Here is a 12,533-nt window from a genome sequence, read left to right on the forward strand (position 1 = left end):
AAAATAAATTGGCACAATTTTTGTAATTAAAATTCAAAATATCGAGTACATTTTTTGTAATGCCTCTTTTTAGGGAATAACACTTCCTTTAACTGGGATTCTGAGTGTTTCCTATCATCAAAATCAGTTAATGATAACTTGCTAATGGTTATCTGTAATGAGATTTTATACATATCATCTTTAAAAATGTCTTTTCACACAGATAGATAACTGCCAAATACTGCTATCAGTCCAGGAGCATATGGTTTTAACTGAGTGTATTTATCACTTGGAAGGCATTTGTAAAATTCTATTAGATGTTTTCTCTTGATATTTGCCTTTTAGCATATCATTACATAGTACATTAATCACTTCCAATTGAAGATTAGGTGGAAGCTCAATTGTAGTTAAATGGATTTTGAAATATGGAAACTTCCTTTGCATTTGCACAAAAGTCCCCAAAATGCTGAGCTCAGATAATATATCCACTGGCAATTTACGTGAGAATGGAAGTCTTGTCTCTTGTTTGGACTTTTGATAGTATGAGAAATGTATAACACAGGATATTGTGATTCAAACATCAATTGTTAAAATGACTTTACCGCAATATGTTTCTCATTAAAGTTATGTTTGCCTTGTAATGGTAGGTTGAAATCTTTAAGAAATATTATCAAGTCTTTAGCAAAAGTTAACTTCCAAAGCCATTCAGTGTTCTAAAATAGTGTTTAAGGGTGGTTCTTCTTAAGACAAATTTCAGTCTTGAACCTGAGCTCAAAAAATTGCAATCAAACTTTATAATTGTTAGACAAATGAAACTTAGATCAAGCAAGTCAGGAAATTCAGCTTCAATTTCTGACAAAATTCAAGGAATTGAAGATGGTTAAAGTCTGAAAGCAAATGAAGTTTGTTTACCATTGACACTACTGGTTCAGTAACATGATAGAGTCAAAATTTTCTGCATCATACGTGCTAGTGAATAATACAGTGAATAACCATAGGTTTTAAATACCTTACATTTTTCACAAGCTTTGTAAATTTGTCCAATTAGGTCTTTTTCTACCTCACCTGTTTTTTTGCCACCATCATTTATAACACATCTTAGCAGATTCCACTTCAGGTTGTATAGAATTACTGTTTTCTCAACTTTGAAAATATTCACCTGTAGTTATTCCATGCAGAATTCATAGAGGCTAATTCTTCAGTAACTTCAAACTGAGCATTGATGCTTAAATAAACAAGAACAGCAGTTTTAGTAACATCTGTCAACTCACCAAGTCAAAGAACCACTTGGACTCATTTACCTTTCAAATTGATTACTGATGTTGCTCCCAATGTCCTCAACTCTTTGACCAACTGTTCTTGCTAAAAGGCCCAGAGTCTTAAGCAAGTTTACTGTCTCTGGACACATTTTTTTGGCTGCTGCATTCAAACAACCTCACCGTCAGTAAATGGCTTTCCGTGCTTGGCTCACAAAAGAGAGTGACTTTATTGGAGACTTGACTTACTTTGGTTGCAGCCTCATTTTCATTTTTTATTTTATGAAGAAATTCTGCTATGATGAGAGATTTCCAGTTTAAATTTTTTGATTTTTCTGACAGTTGCTTCTCTGAGTTGGAAATGCTGTGATGAATGTTTCTTTTGGTAATGTCAACATATATTGTATTTTAGCTCAGGTATAGATGCTTTGTCATCTAATTCAATTTCAAAATAATTTACATTCTACTGTGCCTTAAAAGCACTTTAGAAGCCCACTTACCTTGTTTTGAAATGATGGATATACACTGGTAATAATAAAGAAAAATGTTACAGCTTGATGATACCCATGGAACTCAAAACGCTAAGTTATAACCATGTCAACTATGATTTGTAGCGTGCTGAGCAGCAGTATGAAGTAATGAGAATCACACCCAGTTTGTGCTGCAACTACTCAGTTCTGCTGTTCTACCATGAAAGCAGCCATAGACAATATGTAAACAAATGAGCAGGATATGTTCCAATAAAACTTTATTTATGGACAAGGAAATTCAAATTTCATATAATTTTCAGGTCACAGAATGTTCTTTGGATTCTTTTTCAACCATTTAAAAATGTAAGAACAATTCTTAGGGCACTTGCCACAGAAAAACAGATGGTAGACCAGATTTGGCCGCTAGACAGAGTTTTCCTATCTCTGATCTAAATAATCTCATTTTTTGATACTTTTACTGTGATAGTGTAGGGGTACTTACATAAAACTTAGCTACACTTTAAAGTAAGGATAACTGCAAAGTGATATTGCTGCCTTCCTAGTTAGCACATATGTTTCAAAAACTATTTTCCCAAAAGAGACAATATTTTAATACATCTAATAAAAATTAGATATAATTTAGATTGTAAAATTATAATTATATATTACAACTTAGAAAATAAAAATATATTTAGTAGAGTTATTTAATTTAAATTTTAATTTGATAATCCTCAATTTATAAGATAGCAAGGGCAAAACATGAGTTCAATACTAAAGCAACTGGTATAATGTTATGAAATCATACAAATTACATTTCAATACATAAAAGTTTAGTGGGGAGATGGAGAAAGCATTTTCAATTAAGTGACTGAAGCAATTTGTGTTTTTTCTTCTGAAAAGGCTTTATCTGTCCTCCGGCGTTTAAAAGGTGGATCTTCATAATTCTCTGTAACAAATCCAGAAAACCTGTATTAGATAAGATATTTAACATTTGAAAATGCTTTTAAAAAGCAAGGAATATAGGCATTTTAAAGATTTTTAATCTACTCAATTTATACACGAAATAGTAACATTCCTGTGGATTTATTATTTTAATGAAATAGCCTTCTACTAGACTGAACAGTGTGTCACACTAAAATTTGTGAAATTGGTACAAACTTTCAATTGAATGGCAAGGGGTCTTGAACTGAAATATCTTAACTAGAATTAGTTTTACCTATTTCCAAATCTAATAAATAATATAAAATATAAATGTAGCCCAAGAAAGCTCCATGAACGGTATTATAAGTCACATTTAATTTCCCAGAAATTGCTCACCTGGATTTGGGGTCTGGTTCTTGTAGAGTACGGCAGCAGGAATCTGAAAGGTGATGCATAACATTTCCTTGTTCGGGGCCACATTTCTCACTAGATGAACTGAACTGCATGCCTCCAAGGAGATGCCTAACACAGCTCCAGCTCGTTGCTGAACGTCCTTAGCAGGGTTAGCATCTTTGGAAAAGCTGTAACAGTGCACTATGGGAAGGAGTTCACTGCCGCATGGCTGCCCATCTAAAAGCAATTTGAAAGCACTGAGAAACTCGATAGCCTTTGCTGGCAAGTTCATGACAATGTGCACAGAGTGTTTTCTTTCTTTTGACAGTGGTCCCAGCTGCTGCATTAACTCTTCTCTGACTGGTCCTTGGAGGAAGTCTTTCCCATCCAAGTTAAAGACTTTCACCTTTTGGTCCACTTTATTTAATTTACAATTGTGCAGTAGCCACTTATGGGATTCAGGATTGAGATCATTGGCAAATACAGTGCAGTTTTTCTTTGCTACTGGAATGGCAAAGGGCCCAACCCCAGCAAAAACATCAAATAGGACATCTCCAGGTTTGAGAAGTTCTGTGATACGGCTGTGTTCTGTAGAGAGGCGAGGATTCCAATAGACTTTTGAAAAATCAAATTCATAGGTGTAGTTGTTTTCTCGAACCTGAAAAAGGTATTACGCTTTTGGTTAATCTGCTTAGTCTTAAATTCCAGTCACTGGTATTGGATGGGAGCACCCATGCACAATCACACATTTAACTTTACAACTATTAACAGCAAATAACAGTGCATTTAAAGGCATTTTAATTAGAATTCTGGTGTTTATGATATATGTGAGGCCAGTTAATATCTCCAGAAGTTTCTCAGAAATTTTAGATCCTCTCTCTGGAAGAATGATGCTCCCTGTTACTCGAACGGTCAGTACCAAGTGAAGAACATGCACAGTGGTCAATCAGGGTATACCTAAAGGTTATGCCTTAGTGTCAGCTGAGATAAGCACTTATTACCAAAGGATTCACTTTCAAATCTTACTTGCCATAACAGACCTCGTGCATTATACACAAGCAGTAGGCAGTGGGGGGTTGGTATACAGGGAAAGACCATGCATGGGCTCTAGAGTCAGAAGCCTGGCTCCAGACACCCTGCTGAGTCATTCCTTGTTACTTCATCTGCAACCATTATCTTGTGGGCTTCTTAGGTTTTGTTATATTTGAAGCTTTTGGCTCCGGGCCTAACAGTAAGTGTGTAGTAAATGGTATTCTAATATTCTGATACAATTAAATTATGGAGAAATAATATTATGCTTAAGATATTCACCTAAGTCCATGTGGCTCAGAATCTTAAAAAATAATTACTCTGCATAAACTCTCGCCTGAGTTTTATAAAGTCCTGTTTAAAAGGTATGTGTAACAATTTAAGAGTGGCCTTTGTTATTAAAATTTTTGTCAAATTATGGAGAGTTAACCTATTTCCTGCTTGGGTACAAAATTTCACATACTATTAACATATAATTATCTAAGACTTTTGGGTTAAAAAAAGTTTATTATAGTCAGTACTCCAGAGGATTGTCGAGGTGGGGGAGGAGAAAGTGGTTTATACCAGGAATCTGTTCCTACGTATTTTAAATTATTTTTCTTTTAAATAGATTTGTTTTTATTATTAAAAAAAATACGTGCTCAGTAGAAAAGTATAAAGATGATAACAAAGGTCACCAGTAACTACACCAAATAAAAATATACCACTGTTAACATTTGATGTGTGTGCATATTTACAAAGATATTTAGTTAAAATGGAAGTCCAGTATATATACTGTTCTACAACTTGCTATTTTGTCACTTAACCTGTCAATGGGCAATTTAATAAGTATGAAGCTAAATAATCTTTAATGATAGAATATTCCACTGTATTGTTATACCAGAATTTAATCAGTTCTCTACTGATGAATATTTAGGTTGTTTCCATTCCTCTGTTTCTTTGTTATTATAAAAATGATGATGAAGAACCTAGTACCTACATCATTACAATTTTGTCCAGCTATATCCTTGGGATAACTTCTTATAAATGGAATGTTAGGTCAAAGGGTGTACCCATTCAAAATTGCAGCATGTTACCAGATACTCTTTCTAAATGTTTATATGTAGTCCCATCAACAGAATATATAAATGTTTACATTCTCTCATCAATACTTGATATTATAAATATTTTTAATCTTTGTCATCTAAATATGAATCTTGATATATACCACACTAGGAGACAATAAAATACTCTATACCTTGGTCATCATATTCTCCTCTCCAGATAGCACTTCCATTTGGAAATTTCGATATGTATTATCAATATTATTGATTTTATTTACTGCTGAAGTGATTCCTGGATTTTTGTCAATCATAACTTGGCCTAAAAGAAAAGATGAGAATTCGTAATAAATATTGCCTACTGGTTGCAAAACAAAAGCTAAAACTGCAAATATGAAATGGAAATGAACTGTATTTTGATTTATGGACAAAAACTGCATCTAACGTATAAAGTAGTATGCAATTTTAAAACTTCAACAGATTACTAAAGTTAATGTCTGATGGCCTCGAATACAACACAAAAAAATGTATGGGCACATTTTTAAAGGAAAAATTTTGAGGAGTTTGGGTCTACCTAATATTTTTCCATGTTTTCTACTATATCTCCTCAAATGTACCAATACACAATAAGCAAAAAGCTAGACCATAGAGAACTGGTAAAGAATGAAAAGGAGACGTAAGGACTGTGGCAACAAATGGTCTCAGAAAACACCGGCCGTCCCCATTGGCCTCAAACCAAATGTTTGCTTTACTGTGCACCTGAGATCCATGCCCCCACTTTGGAAATAGATACTAGCAAAATAATGTTTTCAAATAAAAGCAATATAGATTCTTTAGAATCTTATTTTTTTAAATGTTCATTTATTTGTTCTTTTTGTCAAATACTTGCCAGAGCAGAAAAAGCTACAACGATAATAAAATATGCCAAAAATGGTATTTTGACACCGTTTAATCAGTCTACTTTTTTTGTCAGCGTTTAAAAAAATTTTTCAGAATCTATATGCTATCCCACTGCATAAGGAAAGATAATTTGATTTGTAAGTTAGTAAAAAGTCCTCAATAATATAAACATGCTGAAATACAACCAGAATTTGTCTAATTTCTCTCTGATAATTAGATACCGGATTTTAAATAGGATAATATTAATAAACTCCAGCCAATCATTGCTCTTATCCTCTTCTACTTCAGGTATCAGAACTCAATTTTTAAGGTACAAAAATTAGTCTGAAATGACGAATGAAATTAAAAAAAAAACACAAACCTGTTCTGAAGGTCTGTAGTAAAGCTTTAAAATTATCATTGTGTGAAAATGTTTTGCTTTTAATCAGTGAGCGCTCCTTTATGAAAGAGAGGTTATAAAATAGGAATGCCAAAAGGAATGTTTGAGTTAAGATAGGCAATGGCTCAAAGGAAAGCCTAGAGCTGACAATTGCACCCAGTCATAATTATAAGGATCTGCTTAAGTATTTATTATGTTATCACTAAGCATTATCAACCCCTTTCATCAATAAAAACAAAGGAAACGCATACATAATAGCATATTTCTGAAATCCTACCCACGCAAAATACTGAGCACTACATTTTAAAGTTGAACATCATTCCCAGAAGTTCTGACAATTACTCTACATTAAAAAAAAATCTGGAGAATGCATGGCCATCAAATATTTATATAAGGACAAGAGCAATTCTGATTAGTCTCCTACTTTTTTCTTATACCAAATAAAGGACCCAGGTTCAAATGTGGGCCCACAGAGTATGACATACACAAGCATCATTTCTAAAAGGCTAGGAGCACTAAAAAACAAAGTATGGTGCCTGACATATAGAAAAAGCTCAATTAGTTCAATCGATGAAAGCATGAGCGTCTTGCACTTTTGACTATAAAACACTCAAATTTATGAAACCTAGCATTCAACACAGTCTTCAAGGCCCAAAAGTCCTGTGTACTAAGATGACGAACTGCCAAAAAATTCTGCCAAAGCAACTGATTCAAGTTTAATCTATGCTTATGTATTGTGTATGCAAAAGCTTTACGATATTGGGAGCTTGCCATGACTCTGGCAAGGGTATTCCAAAATGACCCTCAAAAGAGAGGGTACGTAGCTCAAAATGATAAAATGTCCTGCTTCTCTAATTTAGCATCTTAAAAAATAATTTTCAAAACTAAAATTAGAACTTGCTAATTGATTTCTAGTATGAAAACATGACTACAACACACCTACCAATTAAATGCTTGAAAGGTAGTTGATGATCTCGAAGGTTCAGGTGAGCTATATGTCCAACTCTGCTGAACCCAGAAGTCACATCTTGACCTTCAGGAAGCACAGCTCTCAAGATTTCTTCTGACTTAAAATTTTCGTAAGTTAGTTCCAAATTATATTTAGATATCTGTGGATTGACATTAAGCTGTCTTAAAATATCTAGTTCTGCTTTCTCAAAGGAATCATTAGTAAACATTTTATAGGGATCCAACATAATTAGCCTGCTTTCTTCATCTTCTGGGTCTTCAATCACACGTTTTATGCCTGGGCGCTGCAGTGCCGCCCTTTTAAGGGATCGCATCAATTTACTGACAATTTCTTTCCTCACTTTAAGCACTGGGATGGTGACTGTCTTTTTAAAAGCTGTTCTATCAAGTTTTGTCATTCCTCGAACATCAGAGGGGGGTGCAAACAATTCAGAGTCTCTCTGATTTGTTTCTGTTTCAGGCATGGTTGAGAATCTTTTTCTTTGATCCAACAAGAAAATACCAGTTGCTCTGCTAAGCTTCTGTATCAGTGATGTCCAAGCTAGTGGAATTGATTCTGATTCAGTTATTCTACAGTTTTCCACTTTGAGAAGTCTTCTTGAGAATGCAAATGGCCTCCATAAGATCCTAAAAAAAGTATTAAGAAAATACCATAAAGCTACAAACTAACTTCATGTTCACACTAGGTTTTGAGAATAGAAATTTAAATCCTGTTTTAAATAACCTGCTAAATGCTGCTAATTAAAACTTTTAGCGGCACGTACAAAGTATACTATCTTTTCCAGGATAGGATGACTTTTATTAGTGGCAAATAATAAATTTGCAATTTCAGCCCACCTGCTGGCAAGACAAAGGCTTAGTGATCCATCAGCCTTCCTATACTCCATGAAGCTCTCCACCCACAATTTTCTAGAGAATACATCTGAGATTGGCGTTAAAGGATCATCTCTAAATGAAACGGTCATTATATTTATGACTTTATCAGGGGCAGTATTTACTAGGATATTCTTTTAATTTTTTTTTATTTTTCCTTTTTCTCCCGAAAGCCCCCTAGTACATAGCTGTATATTTTTTAGCTGTGGGTCCTAGTTGTGGCATGTGGGACCCGCCTCAGCATGACTTGATGAGTGCGCCATGTCGGCGCCGGGATCCCAACCGGCGAAACCCTGGGCCACGACGCGGAGCGCGCGGACTTAACCACTCAGCCACCGGGCGGCCCCTACTAGGATATTCTTATGGGTGCTTATTGTGTCAGACGCTGTGCTAAATGCTTTTCACACTTGATCAATCTTGGGAGGTGTGTGGGATCGCACCCTCATTTTGTGAGTAAACTAAAGCTCACAAGTAGGTTAATTCACCAGACGCCTCGTTGCTGGTAAGTGGCTAAGCAAGGACTGAAAGCCAGGCCTGCTGTCTTCAGTGCTTGTGTTCTTAACATACTGCTAGGTTGTTTGTCTTGACTGCCACAAGTCCTGCCTCTAACTAGAGGTTTCAGTATCTTGAGGAGGATTTTGCTGAGTGTTATATGCACATCCCATTAACAGTATCAGTTATTCGGCTTGCCTTCTAGAATACCAAAGAAGTAATTGTAAGTGGAAAGCGCCCTGCCCCGGAACCCTGAAAAGCAACAAACTTCACAGGGTTCAAAATGGGTCTAGCAGTTACCCAGCGATGTCATCTTGGGTAAATTACTCAATCTGAGTCTCGGTTTCCCACCTGTAAAATGAGCTAAAGGCTCTAGCAGAAAGCTTTTGGGAAGATTAAGCAGACTCCTCACCACGCTGTACTCGGACCGAGGCTCAGCACCGGGGCGCGGGGGTGACCTCGCGACGCTTCCTCGCCCAGGCAGCGCGAGGCGGAGAGCAGCCCAGGCGGGCGGGTACCGCCACCGGACCCACAGCCCCTTGGGACTATCAAGGGTACCGCGGCCGCCACCTCACCAAGGTCACCATCTCAATTCCCGGCGCCGCCCCGCCGCGGGCTCCTAGACCAGACCCCTCACCTCATGCTCTGGTGCAGCTCGGAAAGGGACGGCGGGCGGAGAGGTAGGCCCTCGATGACGTCATCACCGCTCGCCGCCGAGGGGCGGGCGTCAGCAGCTCGCGCCGATTCCTTCCTTTCTTCCCCACCCTAGAGAGGTACGGGAACGGGAAGGGCAGGGCTCGCAGCCCCGCCTCTGGCGCGCCTAACGACGAGACGGCAGGGATATTAGCTGGCAGATGGACCTGGCAGTCCGCCAGCGAGCAGCATGCAGGCGCCCGGGGGGACCCTCAACGCCCAGCGGGGCTGGTATGTCTCTGCCCAGCAGCTCGAAGAGGCGGAGGCGGAAGAGTCGTGCCCGTTGCTAAGCAACGTAAGTGGGCTCCGCGCTTCCCGGCGCTCACGGCCTCTGGGCTTCCCTGAAGTGCCTGCCAAATAAGACCGGGAAAAGAAGGGCGACGGCCCGGGGAGAGGGGAGAAGCTGAGCCTGACTCCTGGGGGATGGGGCCCAAAGGCAACAGTGAGATTCAGATGAGATCCGGCGGAGTGCTTGAATGTGAAAGCGGCCTAACAGGTCCTAGGAAGAAAAGCTGAATGGAAGGTGCAGGTGGAAGAGAGGCAGCTCCGAGTGGAGGCTGGGGACCCGACTGGTGGAGCAGCCCTAGGGTCACGTAACTCTCTGCTGTGTTAGTATCTTTGTCGGCTTCCTGTTTTCTCCACCAGTCTTGTGAGATTTTTGCAAGAGTCACAAGACTTTTCTTTTCTAGACTTAGTCATTGAGGGCCTATAAACAGTACAGAGATCCTTAGCGGCGAAGGAGGGAAGGTTGGCCTGATAACAAATACGTAGCACTTCCCTGACCCTAAAGCCTGTGCAGTGGGCACTCGGCTTTTTAAGCCAAATCACTGGACTGTAACAGTTTTTAGTCCCAAATGCTGTTTTGGAGGAGGGTGTTTTCAGGCGTGTCCTCGCCAGAGCAACGTGAATTGCTTCCGTTTATTATATCGTCGTTACAAGGTATTCCTGCCCATCCTTCCTGTGGAGCAAACTTAATTCATTAAGTATATAAATAGCGATTGGTTTTGCAGACCTGGTATTTCAGGAGCAACTGTTGTCTCCAGCAGCCCCAAGCTGACTCAGGGATTCTTCAGTAGTCACGTGAGCTGAGGCCATCTCCCTTCTCTCCGTCACTACCTCATTCCTTTCTATCTTCATCTTTTGCAGTCACAAGGTTAGTCATGGCTCTTCCTGAAGCCTGCGTAGCCTCTGTACTGGTGGAGATGATATTCCTAGGAAACTGGATTCCTGGAGCTGCACTAGTGGGAGGTGGAAAGGGAAGAAAGGACACCAGTGCTGGTTGAGCAACTAGTGTGTAACACAATGCCTGGTGGTTTGCAGGAGACCTTCTCCATAACCTGTCAGTCATTTCTTGATGAAATTTGAACTTCACCATCCAAACATTTAACACTATTAAATTTATGTGCTTACAGGAGTTTCACAGACAGAGCTCTCCAGGTGTTTCATTTGGTCTCTCAGTATTTAATTTGATGAATGCCATCATGGGAAGTGGCATCCTTGGCTTAGCTTATGTTATGGCCCATACTGGTATCCTTGGATTTAGGTGAGTTTTTTTCTTATTCTACCATTGATTTTTTTTTTTTTTCATTTTGATAGTATACTGAGAAGCAAAGAGATAGGCTGCAGAAGCTGGTGCTATACAATTTCTAGTTAAATTATTTCTGGGGTTTTAGCATTTTCCTGCTACTCTTATATTGTTTCAAGCCTGTAGCTTGGAGGGATATTATATAATTTGTATTTTTTTATTCAAAAGTGTGGCTCATTTTAAAAAAATAGAAACTTGATCCACATTTGTTTATAACCTTAAGAAGTGGCCTATTTGTTGTGTCAGGTTGTCCAAAGTGAATCAAAGTTTGTCGGTCATGCAGATTGCTTACAAATAGCAATTTTGTGAATGTAAATAAAGCACATAATCTTTTCATTCATCTCCATCTCTTCCACTTCTCCTGTTGTTAAGTAGTGTTGTTTCCCTTTCCGAGGCTAGACGTGTTCTTTGCCTGTTCCTTTTCATCTTTCAAGACTGGGCTCGGATGCCAGTTTGCCCAAAATAGAAGATATTCCTGGCTTTTCTGTGTTCCCATAGTGCTTTCTATATTCATGCTGTTATTGTAATGTGTTATGATGATTGTGTGCCAGTTAGTTTCCCCACTAAACTCTGAAATTCTTTAGAACTGGACCCTATCCTTAGCATCTACACCCATGGTTAATAGAATGAATGGATGTTTGTTTTATTTTGTCAGTAGAAGCAGACCTATTTTACTAGGAAATTTAAAATATGAGAAAGTCTCATTTGGCTGGTGTTTTTTTTTTTGCCTTTATTTTGAATTAAATAAGCAAATCAATTTTTAAGTAACCCAACTTGCTTTTATTATGGAATGTGTTCACAGACTTTCATAATTTTAAAACTTCAAAACTATATGTGACCCCTTAGGCAAGACATAGTCATAGGACTTATTTTTTGGTTCCCTTTGGAAAATCATGTTTTACACTCTAGGGTCTTTCATACGCATGTGTACACTGAATGTGTGCTCACTGAATCATGTCACACTTCTCATTTGGTGACACCAAACAGTTATTTTGTAAGGTGTCCGATGTGAGTTTCCTGACAAGTGTACTTTCCATTTCAGTTTTCCTACTTATTAACAAGCGTTAAATGCACCACAAAGATAGTATTTCTTCAGCTGTTGGGGCACTCCACGGGGGCAGCTCTCTAGAAGCTTGTCCTGCCAGTATCTTCCTGAGAATGAGTAGGGGGTCATGCATGTTGTTTCTTTCCACTCTGTTGGTGGGAGAATCCAAATTATTACATTGCTTGCACTTTTTTCAAATTGTGTCATAAGAAGTGTGTTGACTGCATTTGGTTTGGTTTGGTGACTGTGTGTGTTTAATAGATGCTAGGAAATGCAGTCAATTCAGTTTTATAGATAAAGTATGACAGGGAGGTACACATTATTGGAAGGGGGGGATGGAGGAAAGGAAAAAGGAGAAGACAAGGAGATTTCACCACTGAAACTTCTCTTTAGACTAAGAATAGGAAAAAATAGTCATAAAAGGGAACTAGTGCAAGATCATCTAATGGCTGAACCAGCAGTCAGCAGACGAGAGTGCTAAAGGAGAAGATTTGTTTTTGTTTTAAAGT

At 38.2% G+C, this 12,533-nt stretch overlaps 2 protein-coding genes across 8 annotated transcripts in view; one reads left to right on the top strand and one right to left on the bottom strand.

Annotated features, from left to right (window-relative positions):
• Positions 1-1,966: 1,966 nt before the first annotated feature.
• On the bottom strand, positions 1,967-9,483 carry TRMT5 (tRNA methyltransferase 5). Of its 6 annotated transcripts, none has more exons than XM_014735627.3 (5): positions 9,339-9,483; positions 7,311-7,963; positions 5,286-5,410; positions 3,023-3,677; positions 1,967-2,671 (listed from the first exon to the last, which is right to left on the bottom strand). In XM_014735627.3, the coding sequence occupies exons 1-5, from the start codon at positions 9,341-9,343 to the stop codon at positions 2,562-2,564; spliced, it is 1,548 nt and encodes a 515-aa protein (XP_014591113.1). In that variant the 5' UTR covers positions 9,344-9,483; the 3' UTR covers positions 1,967-2,561. The 6 variants fall into 6 exon arrangements, with proteins under 6 accessions (XP_014591113.1, XP_070105934.1, XP_070105937.1 ...); XM_070249833.1 differs by having other exon boundaries at positions 1,967-2,651; positions 9,339-9,475; XM_070249836.1 differs by having other exon boundaries at positions 1,967-2,651; positions 9,114-9,421.
• Positions 9,419-12,533, top strand: part of SLC38A6 (solute carrier family 38 member 6) — a 58,634-nt gene continuing 55,519 nt past the window's right edge. The window contains exons 1-2 of one of the 2 annotated variants that reach the window (XM_005605219.4): positions 9,419-9,689; positions 10,807-10,937. In XM_005605219.4, the coding sequence (XP_005605276.2) occupies positions 9,585-9,689; positions 10,807-10,937 (236 nt within the window). In that variant the 5' untranslated portion in view covers positions 9,419-9,584. Of the gene's footprint in view, positions 10,003-10,806; positions 10,938-12,533 lie in introns of both variants that reach the window. The other variant, XM_023627855.2, reaches the window with a different exon arrangement.

This window comes from Equus caballus, chromosome 24, assembly GCF_041296265.1.
Source record: "Equus caballus isolate H_3958 breed thoroughbred chromosome 24, TB-T2T, whole genome shotgun sequence".
Classification (NCBI taxonomy): domain Eukaryota; kingdom Metazoa; phylum Chordata; class Mammalia; order Perissodactyla; family Equidae; genus Equus; species Equus caballus.